General features: G+C 40.7%; 1 protein-coding gene across 2 annotated transcripts; it reads left to right on the forward strand.

The window, feature by feature from the left end:
• The first annotated feature begins 1,257 nt into the window (after positions 1–1,257).
• Positions 1,258–19,714, forward strand: LOC124416227. 2 transcript variants are annotated; one of them, XM_046897153.1, is made up of 4 exons: positions 1,258–1,533; positions 16,223–16,482; positions 17,019–17,138; positions 17,378–19,714. In XM_046897153.1, the coding sequence occupies exons 1-4, from the start codon at positions 1,504–1,506 to the stop codon at positions 18,075–18,077; spliced, it is 1,110 nt and encodes a 369-aa protein (XP_046753109.1). In that variant the 5' UTR covers positions 1,258–1,503; the 3' UTR covers positions 18,078–19,714. The 2 variants fall into 2 exon arrangements, with proteins under 2 accessions (XP_046753109.1, XP_046753108.1); XM_046897152.1 differs by lacking the exon at positions 1,258–1,533 and adding an exon at positions 6,830–7,096.
• The last annotated feature ends 543 nt before the right edge of the window (positions 19,715–20,257 follow it).

Consider the following 20,257-nt stretch of genomic DNA (forward strand, 5'->3'; position numbering starts at 1 on the left):
GATTTAAAGTGTCAATCAATTTCGGTTCCTGATAGTGATAAGGATCCAGCTCCGGTTAAAATAGTGCTATTATTTCATGACAGGCGCTAAATCGAATGAGAAAGTGCTAAATTATAGGTGGTTGACAAGTGTTAAAAAAGATGATATTTAAATATACGGTTGTTGTTTATTTCTACGGTCCGATCCAACGATTCAACGGTCAGACAATTTCCTGGTACAAAAACGCATTCGTTAAACTTGAACTGATTTGAATACCTTGCAGGTAAACCGATGCGAATTAATCTCTGCTAATTACTAGGCATAAAATGTATCCAGAATAAAGCGGGACTAGATTAGGTTCGGGAAGTGTTCAATTAGACGTGGGCACTTCATCCTAGACAAAAAATGCTGGCTCTGTATAAAGCTGCGGTCCATGCGGGTCCGGGTTAATAAGAGGATCCGAATTAATACCCGTCGTCTTCGAGGAGTTGCGAGCATAATTTGCCTCAAGGCACATCGCCATTGTCGCGAATGCGTTCTCATGAATATATCTAAATCGTCTCCGTTATTTTCACGAGGAAGAAAAATTTGAAGAGCAGCCGACGCGGGTTCAACGTACCGGGAATTTGCGAAGGAAGGCGAATTGAATATGTAACTGAACTTCGTTTATTTCCCGGCCAACCCGGCTCTTCCTTATTCGGGCCGTACGTGGGATACCAGGAAGACAGACGCTGCTTCGTTGTTCAAATCCTCGAGGACATCGATGCTGCAGCCCGCGTTCGTTAGATCCGCGATTAGGCGGTTAAGAACAATCAATTTTTTTATCAGAAACTACGTATATATGAACTGGACTACAATGTGTCAGCTTTAAGTAAAACGCCCAATGCATCCTTACTGGAACGATAAAACTAGATGACCAAACCAGGTCGATCGTTTATAAGAAGAATCATGCAAGTAATTCGATTTGAGAAGAGGATGATTAAATTCTAGCTAACTGGAATTTGCTCCGAGTATAAATGTACGAAAACGAGAACACGCGGAATTGAACTCGTCACGGATTTCGAAAGCATTTGGCAAACTTTATGGCACTCTGATTTATCTGTGGAATAGTAAAATCCTTGACCGGCCATTAATATCAATCTTTACGCAGGAGCAATGTTAAACAATTGGCGAATCGGTTTTGCAATCTGTTTCTCGCTGATAGCAATAGGTGGTGTAACTTATACGTGGGGGTAATTCCCGGGGCGAGTATGTCGGAGGCGTGGTGCCCTGTCTTGTCCCCCAGCAGCCCAGCCTCCGTGGTCCAGATGAAATCCGCGAGTCGTGATCTCTGTGCGGACAGATTGACAGTCGAAGCTCTGCAGTAGCCAAAGGTCCTTCTTTCTGTCCTGTTCTTATTGTTAGTTCTATCGTGTCACGTTTGATTCTGGACTTTGAGGCCCTTACGAAGACGATTAACGATAAGATTGAAAAGAGGAGATTTGCTCTCGAATTGAAGCCAATCGGTAGCATCGTCGCTCGAAAATGATACCCTGGAATTTTCTACTTGCACTGGTGAGTCATGATTCAAAAAAAATAAATTTTCGTTTTTTTAACCTCGCGGAGTAAAGCGAGTCAAGTAATTAACTTTTGAGTGGCAATCGTGACTTCGTCGATTCATCGTGACTAAAACACCGACAATATCGTTATTTATCATTTCCTTAATTACCGTAATTACCGGTATGTCTGCTTATAACGTCCCGTCGTTTTGTCCATTGTGACGTCACCTCGCGCTAGCGTTGCATCGAGAATCGTGGATTCTCACCTTCTATTCGGCGATTTAGAGGGGAAATATAAATAAATAAAAAGCACAAAAGTATTAGATCAACATAATAATCAGCGTGAATAATCCCAGCGATAAGCTGCATTATGTAGCATTTGAGGCCGATCTGTACTCCGGAAAGACAAAGAAGCTGCAGAACGGTCTCATCGCAGAGTGAGATGTCGGAGGTCAAGATCTCCGCGGCGGATTGGCCGGATGCGGCCAATGTCAGACACCCGCCCATTCGCCTCATGGGTTTCCTAACACGCATTCTGCTCGTACATCCATTAACACCACGAACATAATCAGATAATATATCCCAACGCACGAATTCCGTGACTTTACCAACGTATCGCTGTAAACGTGCTCGTTATTAATACTCAGACAATAATTATCCGGCCCGCTTGGAATCGACTGCATGCATGGAGGGTATTTAATGGGGTATCATAGCAGTGGATTGCCCGGGGGGCAGGCGTTTCGAAAATCAATTATAAAGTTAACCGGAACTCAATTTCGCGGCCATTTAAACACGACGCTTATGCACTCATAACGCTAATGCGCAGGTGCATGGTGAAATTCCAAGCAACGTGTGCAACGCTGAAAGTGCGTCAATGAGCCGACAGTTTAAAGCCTATTTCAATCGGCTATGCACTCTATAAGAACTTCAGACTGTATTTGGAGCCCGGCTGATCCGCTCCTGTTCCTTGTAACGTTTTTTCAATTTGCAATAATTTCAGTTCTTGATAACATAGCAACGTCTTCTTTTAGATACGAGTTTTTACTGTTCAGGAAAATTTCTTCTTCAATGGCCGTTTCGGCATGTTGGACATCGCGTGCAGACCTACAAATTTTTTTCATGTCATTGTAGTTAACCGTAAAAGTTTTTGAAACCAACGTAAGCGCAACGGCTGTTTAAACAATTTTAGAGATGTACATTTACTATCGATTGTTTACAAATCAATTTCTTTTGTTATATATATATACTTGAACTCTTTTTTTCTTGTGCTTTCCCAAGAATCAACGTTTATTCGAGTGTATAAACAACAGTTTGTTTTCTGCGCTCTCCAGGCTCACTTTGATCGTGGAATGCGAATTCTCACTTGACAAATGTATTCGCCACCTTTTAAGGTGTCTCTGCAAAAGCTGTTGAGATCTCGCGAACCGTTTCTATTCCGTCATCGTGAGTAGTGCCATTACCCATTTTTTTTTTTTTCACCGTTCTGTGTAAAACTTGTTTGGAAGTTTTACTCAATTCTGATATAATAAGTTCACCTTGAGTACCAAATATATTTACCAACATTCGACTGAGGTATGCAGCTTTGAACAACAGTCGAATGTTTTCCGACGAGTTTCTGGTGGCGTTTAAAATATCGTCTCTGATTTTAACTGTAGGATCCACTTGTTCGAAGTTATAATCGTTACTTCATCGAATCTTTATTATATATTTTTCGCACTTCTGACGTACACGATTTTGAAAGTGTCGAGTAAATTTCTCTCAAATAATTCCTAGGAAGAGCGTTTTGGAGTACGAAGTAAAATATAAAATATGCATCACGAGAATCAACACCTTCTAAATCGTATAAGAATTCACTCGGTATCTGAAAAGTTTCATAACATTCGAAACAAGCTTTCTATATGCTTTAAACCTTCCTCAACTAAGTTTAAAATGCATCGTAATACCGATTGCTAAACCTGTGGAATGATAAATTTTCTTTGAAAGAAGAGACTGCAACACTCCGAGTGATTTCAGTCGTAATCGTGTGATTCAAAGATATAACTTGAAACGAGGCGTGACGATGATATTCAATATAAACAAATGCAGCCCCGACCCGGTGAGAAAGAAAAAAAATGCCTCACACCGAGAACAATAATTATAACGCAACAAAAGACACGATGTCGAAAAAGCTAATAAATTCTAAACGTCTCACCATTACCACGTATAATTTTCCCGGTTAATAGCGATATGCGTTATAAAGGTGAAATGGAAGTTACCTAGTCCGAGCTCGGTAGCTATTCCGTGAGAATGAAGAGAGACTAGAAGTAGCGAAGAAAAAAATATAAAATAAAATAAAATAACAACAAATGAAAAAAAATATTATATGTATATCGTACACGGTCGAATCTACAAACACTTTATACATTCGCTCTACGTTACTCTTACAGATACAGCGATAAAAATGTAGGATACGCAGCGGGCGGCGGCGTTTTGCCGGTATTAAAAGTGAAAGTAATTTGGTGTACGAGCGTATAGTAGAAGGAACGAGACGCGTGAATTGAAGACGTATACACAGGCGTACGTAGCAATAGACTGCGTGTAAACATAGACAAGAGACGTAGAGAAAGAAGTCGGAGCGTCTCGACGCTCTTACGCAGATATTGCGGGGCTGCTGGATGAGGACGCGGAATAAGCTTTGTCCGCAAAGTTAGCGGCGGAAACCGCAGCAGAAATAAGAATTGCGTCGAGTATCCCACGCGCCATAATCTCATTCGCGAAGGTTTTATCTCTCATCAGATTCTGAGTGAGTGAGTGAGCTCGGAACGCTGCAGTCCACTCGCGTGTTTTACACTGTACGTATTATGTATTACGTACACACACACACACACACACACACACAAACGACATTTTATACCACACATACGAAAGATGAAAGATGGAATAAAGATATGCAAGGATCTCTCGACGAGGAGTATGGAAACGAAGTAAATTGGAGGTGAGAATTGGCAAAAGCCGTCTCTATACCTTGGCAAAAAATTCGCGACGCTTTTAAATCTCGTAAAATTCACCTGCAATTTATACGCCGCGCTTTTCAATGTATTTACAGTGTACGTAAACCTACGTGAGTGTGTAAATCGACATTGTTTTATACTGCATATGATGTACTTGTTGTACTACAATCGCGCTTAGCAGTCAAGGTTCTACCACTTTCTTTATACGTATATGTACATATATATAGGTATGTATTACACGATGAGGACGATGATCCAGTTTCTCGAAAGTTGTGTACGTTAATGTAATATGCATGTAGATTCCATATGCACGCTGTGATGTTAAGCTTCTGGCACTGCAGGTTGCACTTGATAGGAATAATTTTTCCATCAAATATGACGAAGAATCTTACAAAATTCTTTCATAAGCATTAATTAACAGAACGAAAGAAATGAGGAGAGGGAAAAACTCATTAAATTTCAACATAATTATTCTTAGGAATTATAAAAACAGTCTGACAAATCATCGGAGTTGATTTCTATCTCCAAATTTTCTTGCAACATATTTAACGTTATCTCAAAAGTGGTGATTAAGTATCGATTGCAATTTTCAAAGTCTTTATTCGAAAACGAAAATACGATAATAAATCATCGCGTTGTTGGATATAACACAATTTAGATGAATTCGTTAGTGATTTCGTAGAAGTGATTCGTTTTTACAGGACATTATTGACTCACGCGAATCAAGTTTCGCGGGAAATACTGCACTTATACTATCAGGCTCGAAATTCACTACGACCGAACAGCGTTTATGTACATCTATTCAAATATGCTCTCCAGGAATCGGCCTGAATTCCATGGAGCATAGAAATAGTCAGTGGGCTGCGGTCGTTCTCGGCCATTAGATTTAGATATATATATATATATATATATGTATACAGAACTGCTCTATACCTGCATAAGTCTGCAGGAATAAGACGACACTGCTGCTTTGAATTCCTGATGGGTTGATGGCGTCATTTTCCGTTTTAGGTTACAGCATTTACGGTTCTGCAGCTCGTAGCGCTGCAAAGTTACGATGCGTTCGGTGGTTGTATTTTTAATTTTGTCTAGTTATATATATATATATGTATATCAGTTTTCGTGGGCGTCGGCGCCTCGCCTCGCATCTTCCTTTTCCCTTTTCTTCTTCTTCTTCTACATAAAAGTCACATCGCAGCGTGTCGCGCAGACTTGAAATGCTAAAGCGGCGCCAATAGGCAAAAGAGTGATTAAAGAGCGCAATTGCTTGACGGCTACCCGAAGTTGCGTAAATATTTATAAACATACACACGTCCGTAGCTGGAGCATCAAGAAGCTTTAAAGCAAGCTGAGAATTCAATGGCTTCGTTAAAATCATGCGCAGCTTATGAGGATAAATTTCGCTGATACTTATATCAGCAAGGACTTTCCGTCACGCGTTCTAAGAAATTCAGGATTACGTGTCGCATACGAAGTCTTTTCGAAACGCAAAAACGAAGGCGGAAAATAAAGAGATATTCGTTGGCCAGAGGACAATGCTCTATAGTAGTTTTATTGTGAAATAGTCGTAGATACGTATAGACGGTGAGTCACTGCAGAAACGGATTTTTCTTATTTTTATAGTAGCTGATTCAAATTTCCCACTCGTTGACCGTGACCGTGGTTAAATATTGTAAAACTAGATTTCCCACGATGCCAATAAGATGAAAATCGTGTTTTGGTATAAATTTGTGGAAAATCACCCATCTAATATTGAAAGCGAACAAATCTACTAAACTGTTAAAAAGTCTCGGAGTTTTTGTTCAAAATTCTTGTATTTTCACTTTCTATTATCTTTAAAGAGGCCCTATTTTCCTAACTTACGAATATAAGAATATAATAAATAACGAATGTAGAACTATCACGTAATAAAATTCATCAAGTGTTCTAATCTTTGTCGATACGAAATTCTGAAAAGGCGGATTCGCCACCCCAAAAGAGCCACGGCGTCCTCCGGGGATGAGGGTCAAACTTAGAAGGTTCAATATTGCGAATGCCTGATACATCAAAATTTCAAACATGTGAAAATGAAATAAGGAAAAATGAACTGTTCGAAATCTTGATTTTCGAAAGTGTCGCTAATTAAAATGACTACTAATCAGTGACTCAAGATTTCGAAGACCTCATCTTTCCTTATTTTATTTTCACCTTTCACCTAATTTTGAAATGTCGGTATATGGTCCATTCGCAATATTGACCCTTCCAAGTTTTGACCCCCACCCTCATCTGGGTGGTAGCAACGCTTCTACGACAGCTTCTGCACTGAGTCCCCAAGTCGCGCTCCTCGAGCACAAGAAGTGGAGGCAAAGAAGCCTGGAGTACTTGGCGCCTCACTCGCTCAACGACGACAGTGTTATATCAGGGAAGTGGTGCGCGTGGTTCGATCTCATCGTCAGTGCCGTAAGAATATATTCATTGCGATCCAGTGTCGCAAATTTGTCCGCGAATAGTTTTTAATCAAGGTGAAAATCGTTTATCTCGTTTGCATTCTTTCAAACCGCAATTATGATTACACCAAGGATTATTATAGTTGCGCTCAATTTTCTCACGGTATGTGGCTAAGCTTTTATCCCAAATTTGAGACTATCTCAGCCATATTATTATCATGGTCACGATTTTTCGATGTATTTTTTTCGTCATCCACTGACATGTGGATAATCATTTCCTCGATTAATTTAATATATCAATGAAGCTTAATCAACATTGACAGATAACCACGATAACTATTTCCTTCAAAACTTGATTCCTTACGATCAGGCAAAGAATGGTTGTTGGTAACAGGAATTACAGTATAACCTTCTATAAACCCGATTCAATTCAACGACCAAGTCCAATTTATGGTAATAGCGTACGAAGCTGAAAAAGAAAAAGATTCCAAGGCAGGATTTTTATCTGATTTTAATGATCAGGATCTTCAACTCTTCGGAAATAGTCTTCTGTCCGATGCATGTGAAAAAAGAAGATTTCTGTATCAAACATTTTTTCATCATGATGGTTGAATATCGTTAATTAAAAAATGTTGCAATCTTTATCGAATCCGATTTGTGTTTTTGTTTCAAAATAACTGAATAAAATAACAATTCAAATAAATTCGACACAGAATTCTTTTGCGAATAATGAAGACTCTAATCAACTGAATGGACTGATCAGTTTAACGACCAAATTGGAATCTTCGTTGATAACAGGGCAAATGGATCTTGATCCATAAATCGTGATCACTTCGCTTGCGGTTGTAGAAAATTGGCGGAATAGTTCGAATCGTTGCGCAGTATAAAAATATTAAAAATACTGAACCTTTCATTTTTACCATCAACTCCCGGAAATATTTACACGCCCGAGAATCTGACCTTTGCATTAAGCCTCTACGACCGGCAGAAAAAGTCGCTATAAATCGAATTTTGTAAAGATTATAAAACCGCGGACCTGAGTAATCCGTGAACTTTGAAGATAGCTCGAACGTTGTTACACGAGTATGAGTGTTTTCACCCAAACCCACGGTATTTACGTACGACTGCGGGTATAACTGTATAACTAGCCCTACATTGTCCGACAAAATCTCATTAAAAAGGTAGCGGATTCTACGAAGGTGATTTACACACGTGTGCACCGAGCCGATCGTACGTGTGTCTCCAACAAAAGGTTTTCTAAATTGCTTCTGAACGTGACCCATTGTCGTTCCACACATTGTGGGCGAAAATCATTCATAATAATGGTTCACCGTTAGAGCGTAATAATTTTTCCATTGTTATCGAAGGAAAAAAATCCGGCGATTATCGGTAACGTTTTGCACCGCCGCAGATTCACTGGCTGCGATAAGAAAAAAAGAGACTCATCAAAACGCTCCGGCATCTAGATATTAATTATACTTCGCCCACCCTGAAGATGAAGAGTGAAAAAACTCTCAGCCGCGTGACTAATCCGCGACATCCTTTCGCGCTTGAATTCGACATGATCGAGACATGATCGAACCGATCGGATCTGATTGAACCGTTTATGGACAATCTGCAAGGTTGGGATCGTGAATGTGGGAGTGGAAGGCAACGGCACAGTAGTAACCTTAACATTGGACTGGAAAGATGCAATTCATTAAGAGATTCGAGACCGGCAGCACTCGCGGTGCAAATGTCACGCTCACGACGACGATGTTCCCGATCTCTTGTTCTCCGTGTTCTTGTTCCTCTTCTCCTTTTTGCTGTTTAATTAGAAAAATAGCGCGGCGTGCTCGCACCTTTCCTATTATGGTCACATCGCGTGCTGCATTGTGGGATTGCGGGCGGACAGACGGCGCCGATCCCAGCACCGAGATGCCGTTTATTCTGCAGAGACGACCATTTCTCGACTCTTCGCGAACCCGCTTAACCATGGGTACCATGATCATGATGTACCCATGCATGCTCAGGTATGGAACGTCGACGACGGCCGGTATTCCGTGAAACGAAACGACCGCCGTGCCGGCTTCCTTCACGTTATAACCGAATTTTTATAGACTTTGTGTAAAGTTTATTATGCCTACGCAGTGGAAGCTGAAATCCATGTGGGCAGAACCTGTGAAGCCAAGCACGGCACCTTCGCGAATGATTTGGTTTTATTTGTTTCCGCTGTATTATTATACGCGCGTTATTTCTTACGTACACGTATTTAACGGCTTCACTCGCGCCTTTCTCCTTCGACGTTTTATCGTCGCATAAATTCCGTCAACTGTATCACCGAATTCAGAATCCGCGGGGATTATACTGACGCCCTCTTGAATTTCCCGCAGGCATTGATACGATTTTTTTGGTATAAATCGTATTTAACCACAAAAGTAGAACAAAATTATGCGCAAGGTGTTATTGATTTGAAATATTCCCTGCACCTTAACATTCTTGAAGCAGAAACTCTGTATATTTCATCTATACTTGTGTATTTATTCGTTACGCTGCACTTCGGACTCTCGAAAAAAAAATCAAGATGGCTACCATTGCCACACTTGCGATCTTGTTTCGGCTGTAGGATAATTTTACGCACTCCCCATCTATCATTCGATACCTCAGGTGAATCAGGAAAATGGCAAGAATACCCGGACTGCGAATTTACCTTCGACAAAGATCCAAAAACTGATAATTCATCTTACGAAATTCACCCGCATTCGTCGACATGTTTTTCTCATAACTCACTTTTAACGTAGCAGCAATATATTTTTATTATCTCAGGTTCAAACTACTTTTGGTTATAATACGTATTGTATCGAATAAATATACTACAAAGAAGATTAAAATAATCATCGTCTACCTGTTACTTAATTACTTGTTACTATATTCACTTATACCTATAGTTTGCGTGCAACTTCAGTTTAGAGTACATACCAGTATAATATTTAATACTTTTATCGTAAAATTTTATAGGTTTTAAATGCGTGTCGAGTTGAATTGCCGCATAATTACTTCTCGTGTAATGTTATACTTGCCTATATTTTAACAAGATTATCATCAGAATCATTTTGCTCCAATGTAACCATATAATTTTGTCAAGGTCGAGGATAAACGAGGATTATAGTTCTGAATTCACCATTATCCATTTAATGACTGGGTGAATTATCGATTTGCAAAGTAATATAAACCAATTCACCGATCGAGCAAGCCTCACCGTCGTAATCGTGTCGCTAAAAAAATTCGCAAGAATAAGAAAAATATCCGCGTTAATTTTTCTATTCAACGGCAGTAAGTCATCTGCAAACTACAACAGACGACTGCGGTTGCTGCACTTGTATTCTTTAAACGTACATAAATCTAGAGTGCAACGAGACATAAACAAGCAGGAGAGAATGGATTAGAAAATCTAGCGTTCGATAGCGACTACATTTATTCTTTCATATCTAGGGTGAAATTATCATTCTCCCGCACAGCCCGTTGTAATCGAAAGTGCAACGTGCTTATTTGCAACAATTTAAATTCAACGACCTGCGTTCAAACTTCACTCTTCATTCGACGCGCGTTGGCAATTCGGTAACAATTCTTCATCGTTCCTCAAACTGTGATCACGATACTGTTAATAATCGTGTTCCACAAACTCGATTCTCAGTTCCGAACCGTTGGTTCGCCAAAGCTTACAACCGACTGATAAGAATCGTTCTTCAAGCTGCATTCGAGGCCTCCGCAGCCTCGGTCAATGTATCAGTGTTAGTAGGTCGGGATTACGGGTCGAATTGTGCATTCAAATAGACGAATAGAACGTCTAGGTTGGGAGAATTGAAGTCTCCCGAAGCCTGCGGGCGGTATTTTGTGTTATTAGAAATGGAATTCAACGATGTCAAGAGTCCGTGGTGTGAGACGTTCGTATTGTATAAATCACACCCACGCGGGGCGAGTGGCGTCGTTTAGTTAAAGATTAATGTACGCATATAGCCCGTCACCTTTGGGATATGATCCTGCAACAGCGTATGTACACCATAATACTCTCGGACACTCGGATAGAAAGTAATTAACAATGCTCTCCATCGGTGACGCAACGCAAAGAACAACTTCGACCCGTTCAACGATCGGGCAGATTCCGATCTTGCGCGTGTAAGTTGAACCGTTTTAAAAGGACATGGTAACGCTTGGTCCTTTCATGCACAGTCATAATATTTGTACACAGCCATAATTGTATAGACACAGAGAAATGATGGAAGATTTTTGTTCCATTTTAGCACTAAATTTTCTTCGACGAATCAGAGAGAGTGAGAGTGAGAGTGAGAAGGTACAAGCAAAAAAGAACGATCGTAACGTACCTTTGTAATGAATGACAGTGATTGAAAGTATAAATGGAAAGTGAGGCTGGGCTTAGTGATCGAGTTCTTCAATTTTTGCTCCAGGCGAAGTCCGCATGTGGCCAGTCGAGTCCAGGCCATGTGCTTATGTGTCGACAGGCTCTCGAAGCCATTCGGCATTACGGGTAGGTGTTCATCGTACAAGCGAAATTGTTCTTCGTTTCTTTCTTTCATTCTCATCGATTAAACGAGCAGGAGTTGTTTGCTGCTTTCGGAATAGCAAATACCCACGACTCGAGGATAATTCGCGTGTCTCCAAATTTGGCATTTCATAACTGTAAAGTTGATATCTTCTCGCGCGACTTTCCTCTCGAGATTTGTTCTCGGATCACGTAATCTACTGCATAGATTCTGTGCCTGAATTGCAAATTCGTGTTTTACGATTGAGTAACGTACCTTATTTTTTTTTTCCTAAACCTTTTTCTAAATAAACCACCTCACGGGATATTCAGAGTAGGTGCCGTTGATCTTCCGGTGATCGAGCAATGCTCCATTATACTATAGCAAACTGAGGCAAACAAAAGAATTGCGTTTCCGTTTCTATGTGAAAGTGAAAATCACGCCTAGGGATAATGCAGCCTCCGCGGTACCACAAACAATGGACAAAACCTCTCGAGAGGTTGTAGGTACCTCGCAATTTACCACGTTAATTGAAAAATACAAGTGTCCGCATCCTGCCGTTGCTGGAATTTCAGCCTGCTCCAAGGGCGACCAGATCTCTCCGTTATCATCAGAATTAACGATTTTCAGAACGCGTTTACCTTCCACGGCTCGCCAGTGTTTCCGTGGTCCTTCGTGCGTTATTTTTTCGACATCGTTTAATTCGAATAAAACCTCGTCTTACGATTTACAAAATTTTGTTCAATATTCCATTAGATTAATTTTAAGATAATGAATATTATTCAAATTCTTTTACCATCGACCTTGTCGCCGGTATTTCGAGGAAGACAGCCAAATACCTAACCGAGATCAAAGACCGGGAAGAAAACGACGAATATTGATCCGTGAAAGTCGAGATGCGTCACTCGATCACTCGATTACGTCTGATCGGAGATGCGTCTTCCAAATCCGCCGCGCACGCCTCCGATGTTCATGATTCGAGAAACCGTTGTGTAATCGGTTTTACACGGTGGAATTATCCGCAAAGACGTCGCCACGTTACTCTTGATACCATTGCAGCGAGGTAATAGAAATTGTCGGAATCATTCTCCGCCGTTATACCGATCAAATTTACATATAAACCGCCAAGATCAAAAGCTGACCCGGTGAATTACGCAAAGATATTTGGCTACTTGATTCGCAGTTACATGACCCAGACTCGATCCTGTCGCCATTTCACTTTCCGCGAAAGAATCCCAATGGTGTCTACACGTAATGAGCAGACCCTTAAATTCAGGCCACAGCGGAGCGCAGAATGAAACTGGTAATTGGAAACGACTTTCCTCATTGCGAAATTGGTCCAGTTTCTTCTGCAGGAGATCGTAATAACGATTATCGGTATGACATGGTTTTGAAGTCGATGAAACGGCTTAGAGAAATTATAAAATCCAGGGTAAGGGCCTTTCTAATGACTTTTCGGTCTATGTGTTGTTCATAAAGCTATTCAAATTTTTATGTCTGAAAAAAGCCATAATTACCGACTTCTCGAAGCAGTTCAGCAAATTGATCCGTTTTAGAAGATTACATTTTTAGACCTAAGCTTTTTTAAACTGTACCTAGATCGAATCGATCAAATTAAAAAAATCGTGCAAACAAAAAATAATACAGCTCGTGAGTTTGAAAGCTTTAAGACTTGATTTGAGTTTAAAATTAGTTCCTTTTTCACGCTATCGCGAGGTGCCCAAATGTGGAATCTCACCTTCGTCCGACCTCTGAAATCATCCCCCCGATCGTTTTCAAGAAATTAGTGAAAAACAGGTATATAAAGGCAGGATGTGACAATTAACCTGAGGGAATAACGAATGGACACCATAACAACATTCTCGGAGTTAATGTCTACGTGTTTATTTATAGATCGTACGTAACGGCGAAGTAATATAATCCAGATAAACGGCATCGCCGCACTCTGAATATTGCTGACTGGCTTTATAAATGTGTATACATATATATATATATATAAAAAAAATGTATCCTACAGACCGTCGCGTTGATATGGGATCTCTTAATATGGACAGAGGCCGACCAAAGGCTTTCCCAATCCCACGCACCTTCGTTGCCTGCCTGTTACTAAACGGCGGTTTCAACCCGTCGGCCGATCCGTCCTGCAGACGTCGTCGTCGACGTCGTCGTCGAGGCTTATAGCGCGATGTCGATATTACGCACAAGCCTTCGCCTCCGCGATCGTACAATAGTTATCATCGGTACCTACCGATGTCCGGCCTCGCCTCCCATAAACCTGCTGCAATGAAGCAACGATCAAGTACAACTATTGTAAGCCCATTTCAAACGCTGACACAATGGCGTGACTGATGTTAAAAATAGGTATCTACCCTTGCTCCGTGACGTGACTAGTAAATCGGTAGGGATCGGTGCTTGCAATGCTTTCGATGTGCTATAAATTTCAAAGTTGATTCATTGTGGAGAATCGAGGTGTAATGACGGAGCCGTCAAATGCAGATTTCTTGGCCCGTTTAAGTGAATTGTTGAACATTATTATACTCGTCTCGCCTCCACGGATGTTATTTCAAACGTTTGTATTCGTTCCGTATTTACATTTCTCGATAATGACATGACGCGGATAATTATGAACGAATACCGACGTAGAAGACGTAGAAGACGTCGAAGAGTCATCGATGCTGCCGATTAGAAAAACGACGAAAACAGCGTAAGGATGTTTTTCCCGTCCATAGTAAATTTCTATTCACTATATCGCCGGAAAAAGTCAGGTAATATTCAAATATGCATCGCGTGTATAAAATACCGCAGACTAAAAATTGATATCGATTCGGACCACTCTTCGGATTCATCCCAATGTCAGGTTTATCGTGAATGAAAAAAGTCTCATTTATATATATATATATTGTAAAACGTGATCTTGTTTTTGCAAAGTCACACGCGTCATTATAATATTCTCGTAATTACGTGTTCTGTTCAGTCAAGGTTAATCTGATCAATTTCGAGGCTGAACAGCTCTCGCCTACCCAGAAATGCCACACGCTGCCCACCTCAACATTCTCATTTCTCAACGGGCAATCGGCGGCAGATTTTTACCATCGTGTAAATCGCAACAACAAACATTGCATTCGCTTCAATTTGCGGACACGCAAACTCCATCGACCGAACATTGTTTCACGATTCGAAGACTTGAATGAGTGGATGGAAGACATCCAACTGGATTAAAAAGTCTTTAATTTTTTAGGGATTGATAAATCAACGAACGGCTATAAAAGCGGGTTAGTTTTAGGAATTTATAAATGAATGTTATTGAACAACTTGTTATTCGATTCGACTGGAGTTGTTCTATTCGAAAGCATGTAGATCAAACCACGCAAATTTACTTTAAATTTCAAGTCAGTATATTCTTGGGTAATTTACGCTGTTCGCCACAACTAGAACTTTTACTTCAGAATTTCTACCCCTACGTAAAGGAAAAAGGAAGATCTTCTCCTCGCGTAGAATCGACCCTAGTCAAATCGCGGCTTGTAAACTGACGTAAACAAATCAGCAGCCGATCTGTGCCTGACGTAACGTTGATGTAACGCTGAGTTAGCCTCGCCCGATAGGCGGACTGACTCAACCGTAATAAGAGGCGATTGTTTACGAGTCATTAGCGAGTGGCAGGCTCGTCGCATGTCAATGAGAGGTGACAATCCCGTAGATGGGTTCTTGGCATTGAGGCAACTGTATAATAGAAGACGATAAGTCCTTTGTTTGCCTTTACCAAACGCGTTTAGTTTTTGTAATTGTTTCTTATCCGGCATTTTTGCTCTTCCCCCCTTTTCGTCCCTCTGCAGCGTCTTCCTCCGCGGTTTTTGGTTCGTGACGTACACCTACATGTGCACACAATTTTTTATCTATAAGAATTAACATATCCGAGCGAACTCGCGACGTTGTAATGAATCATTTTTTATCCACTTCCTATTATGCCTCCGTATAACGCTCGGCTCTTAGACGTCGCTTCAAATGGACCCGTGAAAGTGATAAATTGGTCAATTTTTCATTAGAAAAAAATATTCACCCGCTCGTTTGTCTCTCCTCGAAATGCAGCGCCTTTGCCGCACTATTAATCCGCGACCATCCGTACAGCTGAATTTAACGACTCCAAATTCAGCGACACGTTTTGAATGCATTGCCTACGCGAAACCTTAATATGTATATATATTTACACTTAACGACAGCTCGTCAGTTTATTTTCAATATAATTACGAACCTTTTCGTTGCGTGATTGAAATTATCCTCAATTTTTCATTTCACCGCTTTCGTAATACATACGTATATATGTATATTATAATGTGATATAAGTATAATGAGCAGCGACGCTTTCGGAAAAGACAGCTACTGCCTCTGCAACCTGTTGATATACATCCTTAAAACAAACACAAACGTGAACAGTATTAATCGATGTTCATCCCACACATTGAAAATATTAAAAGACTCGAGAATGGTACTTGAACACCAGTTTCACTAAACGTTCTTCGAAAAATAAATAATATTTTACTTTCCTTCCGGTTAAACGTTATTTCGTCATCTTTATTATGTATATATACTCCATCAGTTGTATAAGTTTTTCAGGATTTCTCTCCTCTTGAAAATCTCTTCCATCAAATAAACTAGACAGATCGCAAATAATCCGCCATTATCAATTTCGTATTCGCGGTTTTTGGCCCGGCCCCAACAATAATTTTTGATGATCACGTAACACTGAACCACTTGACACGTCATGCTTGCAGGTTTCAGTCTTCTGCTTGACCCCAGGAGAAATTGAGGCACAGAAAAGTGGCTGGAACTTAACGCCGAACACGCAGTACCACATTCAAACCGACGAAGGTCCCGAGCGCTACTTCCGGTATCAGACTCTGAACGGGCAGTACCGGAAGGAAAAACGACTCGCGGATGGCACCGTGATCGGAACTGAGGGCTGGCTCGATCCTCTGGGGTATTTACGAATCAAGGATTACATCGCCGACACGGAAGGCTACAGGATACTTCGGTGAGAATATTTCAAGATGAGGAACGATGGAGTGAACTTGCTGTTTTAATTGCAAATCTATAATATCGGTTAATGGTGCGAGAATCAGGAATCGATGTGAAAGTCATTTGCAGAATGAATTTCTGTATTTTTGGGATAATAAATAATTACGGAAATATATGTGTACAAAAAGTATTGGCGAATGATGATCTGTAGGGTCGTGCAAGTTATTGTCATATTCATTATTGTTGTTGTGTAATTACGTAAAGTATTTACTCTTTCACGTATACTCCTTCATTAAAACTTGTCAGATAATTGTGAAATTCTTAGGTGTCGTCAAGTTGGGTCAGAAAATGGCGTAGATACCTTAATCTGAGAAGGAACTTTGGTTTTTAAGAATCTCCGTTGAAAAAAAATACATCCAAAATTGAATATTCTCCGGAATCAAAATTACTTTACGGGTTTTGGTCCTTCCGATCATGCGCTATATCGGATCTACAATTTTAAACTTAACTTCAACTCTTTTATTGACATTTCCAATTGACTCTGCCTTATAGATCCAAAATGGTTTACGTCGGTAAAGAGAGACCAATTGAAGACGCAGTATCGATATCGAAAAAGGTGCCAGCGCAGAGTGGAATCCTAGCAAAACCTCGAAGACCAGCCAATCCGTTCAGGTATGCCATCACGTGAACTTGTGTACCACTTAAGACAGCACAAAATAGGAAGTCGTCAAAACGATGTCTTATAATTCATTTTTTTTTTTTTTTTTTTTAACGCACTCTATGAGTTGCGAAAGAGATCTTTTAAGCGATCACTTTAGAAAACCTCTCTCAACATGACAACGATCATAACTAAAATAGAGAAAAAAAAAAAAACCACACGTACCAAAACCATCCCGTCTCTCTTCCCACAGGCAACCCGAGCTCAAGGAGTTGCCGGGCAACGGGATCGAGGTGAACACAGTAACGCCTCTCCATCCTGGGGTGCATTATCAACTGCCCATCTCGACACCGGCGCCGGTCGCACCCCCGACATTGTACTCGCCGTACAGGAAAACGGCACCTCTTCAGCAGCTGGAGGACGGCTACTCGCAGCCGAACACGAACTACCTTCCAACCTTCACCCCGTACCAGCCACCATACGTTAATCAGTACAACCAGAACCCGTACACCAGGTATAACCAGGCTGCGTCGCCACCGTCGACGGTTTTCCAGCCGCCTCTGTACGACCAGAGATACCCTGAAGTAGGCCAGGGCTTCCGGGCTTACGATTCGACCCAGAACGAGACCATGCGGAGGGACGAAATCGTCCAGGCGAGTCCTCCGGTAGAGCAGAGGAGCCAAACTGCAGGAGGTGAGTTTCCGGAGTACGATGGAACGCACACCGTGAAAGACGGGTTCCAGTACTACCTGAAGACCCATTACCATGAGGAACAGAACCAACCGAGCGAAGCGGAGAAGATCGGTTCCTTCGGGTACATCGATCCCTTCGGGATACGGAGGGTGGTTTACTACAAGGCTGACGCCGAGCACGGCTTTATTCACAAGAAGAACAACCGTTACGTCGGGTTCCAAGCGACTCCTTACGACCCCCAGCTGCCATCTAGATCATAGATTAATCGAGATTGTTGTATTATTGTTAGCTTTTAAGAGAACCGATCGTCATCGCGTCAGGGAGATCTGTGAGACGGGACCATCCGCTCGGGGATGTCATAAATTTGACAGTTGAAAATGGAATTGGTTGAATCTAAGGAACTCATGGAATGACTGAAACGTACGTTGAAATTATGGGGAAATCGAATATCAAGATGAATGAAATCGCATCAAGACTTCCGGTAAACCATAAATGGTTACGATTCGTTAACATTCCATCGACATTCATCTTGTCATGTGCTTTCATTGATTTCCATTTTCTCAATGACTTCCCAGCGTTCCAAGCAATTTTCTGTGATTCTACCACCGATCCGGAAATCGATAAAAATCTCGGAATGCATTGGACATGAACGAAAATCACTGAAACTAATATTCAATAAATCGGAGTCCAGATTTCTCTGATTTCAAAGTGAACGAAGCCCGTCGAGAACAAGTGCAATTCGATTTTCATTCGAGCCTTGAGCTAACGATCGTACAAACGAGATCTTAGATAACGAAATGCTGGGATTATGCGATCGTCCTGTGGGTGACCCTGCAGCGTGCTGAGAAGAGAAAAAGAGCCGCGGATTAGCTCCGGTGGTCGACGGGCCTTTTATAAGGGGCAAACGCGTGGGCCGGCAGCCGGACCTGCGTCTCCCACGCCGTTGGCTCATTTTCGACTTATATCATTTCTTTTCCTCCTTTTTATACCTCCTCATTTTTCAACGTACCTCGAGATTAACTTATCTCACGCTCCCACCACAAACAAGAGTATTCGCTGTTCGCGGTCCGGTTTGTCACGATTTATCTCTCCCAGAGGCGTACCTCTGCGTTATATACATACATATCTATATAAATATGATGAACGTGGCAGCTGAAGGACTCACAGTGTGTGATCGCGAGCTTGAACCAGATTCGCAAAACCCGATTTTGCCCCGGTTATAACGAACTATCACGAGTTATGCGAACGATTACGAAATCTCGGAGATATATCACAACGCGTTATAATATGCTTGCGTCACAATAACGTACCTACTATAAATCATAAACTGATTGGAATTATTCCACTTTGAAAAAGAGCCCGACGATTTATTACATGCTTATACGATGTAATGTTACAATTACTGATACACATTTGTATACGAACTTGCGATCACGTTTAGAAAAATTTACGAAAGTTTTATCACGATCGTTGTTTAATTGTTATGCTACATCATTGTCACGTCGTCACGTGATGTTTCTCCATCTTTTGACATTATCGCTTTTTGTTGTGTCTTTTTTTTTTAACCTGTGACTCGTATCGCTAATTAAAGTAGGACTTACATTTTATAGGCGATATAACAATTTTAGTCATACGTAGAGTTTAATTTAAGAATAAATTGTTGCTAATATTATTAATAATTATTAGAACCGTATACCTGTACCAGCAGCCCTGGCGATCACTGTATAATGCATTAAGAAATATTGTTCCACGTCGATTTTCGACTATCCTATACTGGTTCACGATAGTATTATTCATGTTTCACCATGATAATGCACGCTGGTCACAGGGCTGCCGATGAAAAGTTTGCTTTGTAAATAAATAAAATTTATTACTTTTCCTAATTGTGATAAACTAATATATGGCTGCTTGATTTATCTTCCATACCACTGGATCGATATTATGTAACGAAATAATTGCGAAATCAAAACTTTCCACCTTCGTAATAAAAAGAACCGCCATCGGCTATATTGAACTCATAGTCGAAAGAATCATTACACAACGGCAAATTGCTGAGGAAAATTTATAACTCTCTTCACTCACAAAATTTATTACAAATATCGACATTCCCGCGATTGTAAAAAAAAACAAATTGACTACGTACGCAGCGAAAATTCACGTCATTGTGTACATCGCTGTAATTCCAACAACGGCGTAAATAACAATCTGACTTTTACGTTATCCACTTACATAAATTTTCTTTATTACAATTATTCAGCGTAATAGAGGAAGCATGACTTCACTTGCATAGCTTATCGAGTGACGATATCGTGTTTTAAACATTTCTCATCCTCATATTTTTGATCACGAAAGTCAAGAAATTATTCACATCACAGCGCAACAATGTAATTACTAATGAGAAAAAAATCGTCATTCAAACGCGCCGTGTATAATATTGGTG

The sequence above is a fragment of the Diprion similis genome, chromosome 2 (assembly GCF_021155765.1).
Source record: "Diprion similis isolate iyDipSimi1 chromosome 2, iyDipSimi1.1, whole genome shotgun sequence".
NCBI classification, from domain to species: Eukaryota; Metazoa; Arthropoda; class Insecta; order Hymenoptera; family Diprionidae; genus Diprion; species Diprion similis.

Bases quoted from the DNA above. Each gene is read 5' to 3' on its own strand.
- LOC124416227 (XM_046897152.1), top strand. From the start codon at position 7,052: ATGATTACACCAAGGATTATTATAGTTGCGCTCAATTTTCTCACG. The intron at 7,097-16,222 runs GTATGTGGCTAA...TCATGCTTGCAG, and splicing joins TTGCGCTCAATTTTCTCACG to GTTTCAGTCTTCTGCTTGAC. The intron at 16,483-17,018 runs GTGAGAATATTT...TCTGCCTTATAG, and splicing joins GAAGGCTACAGGATACTTCG to ATCCAAAATGGTTTACGTCG.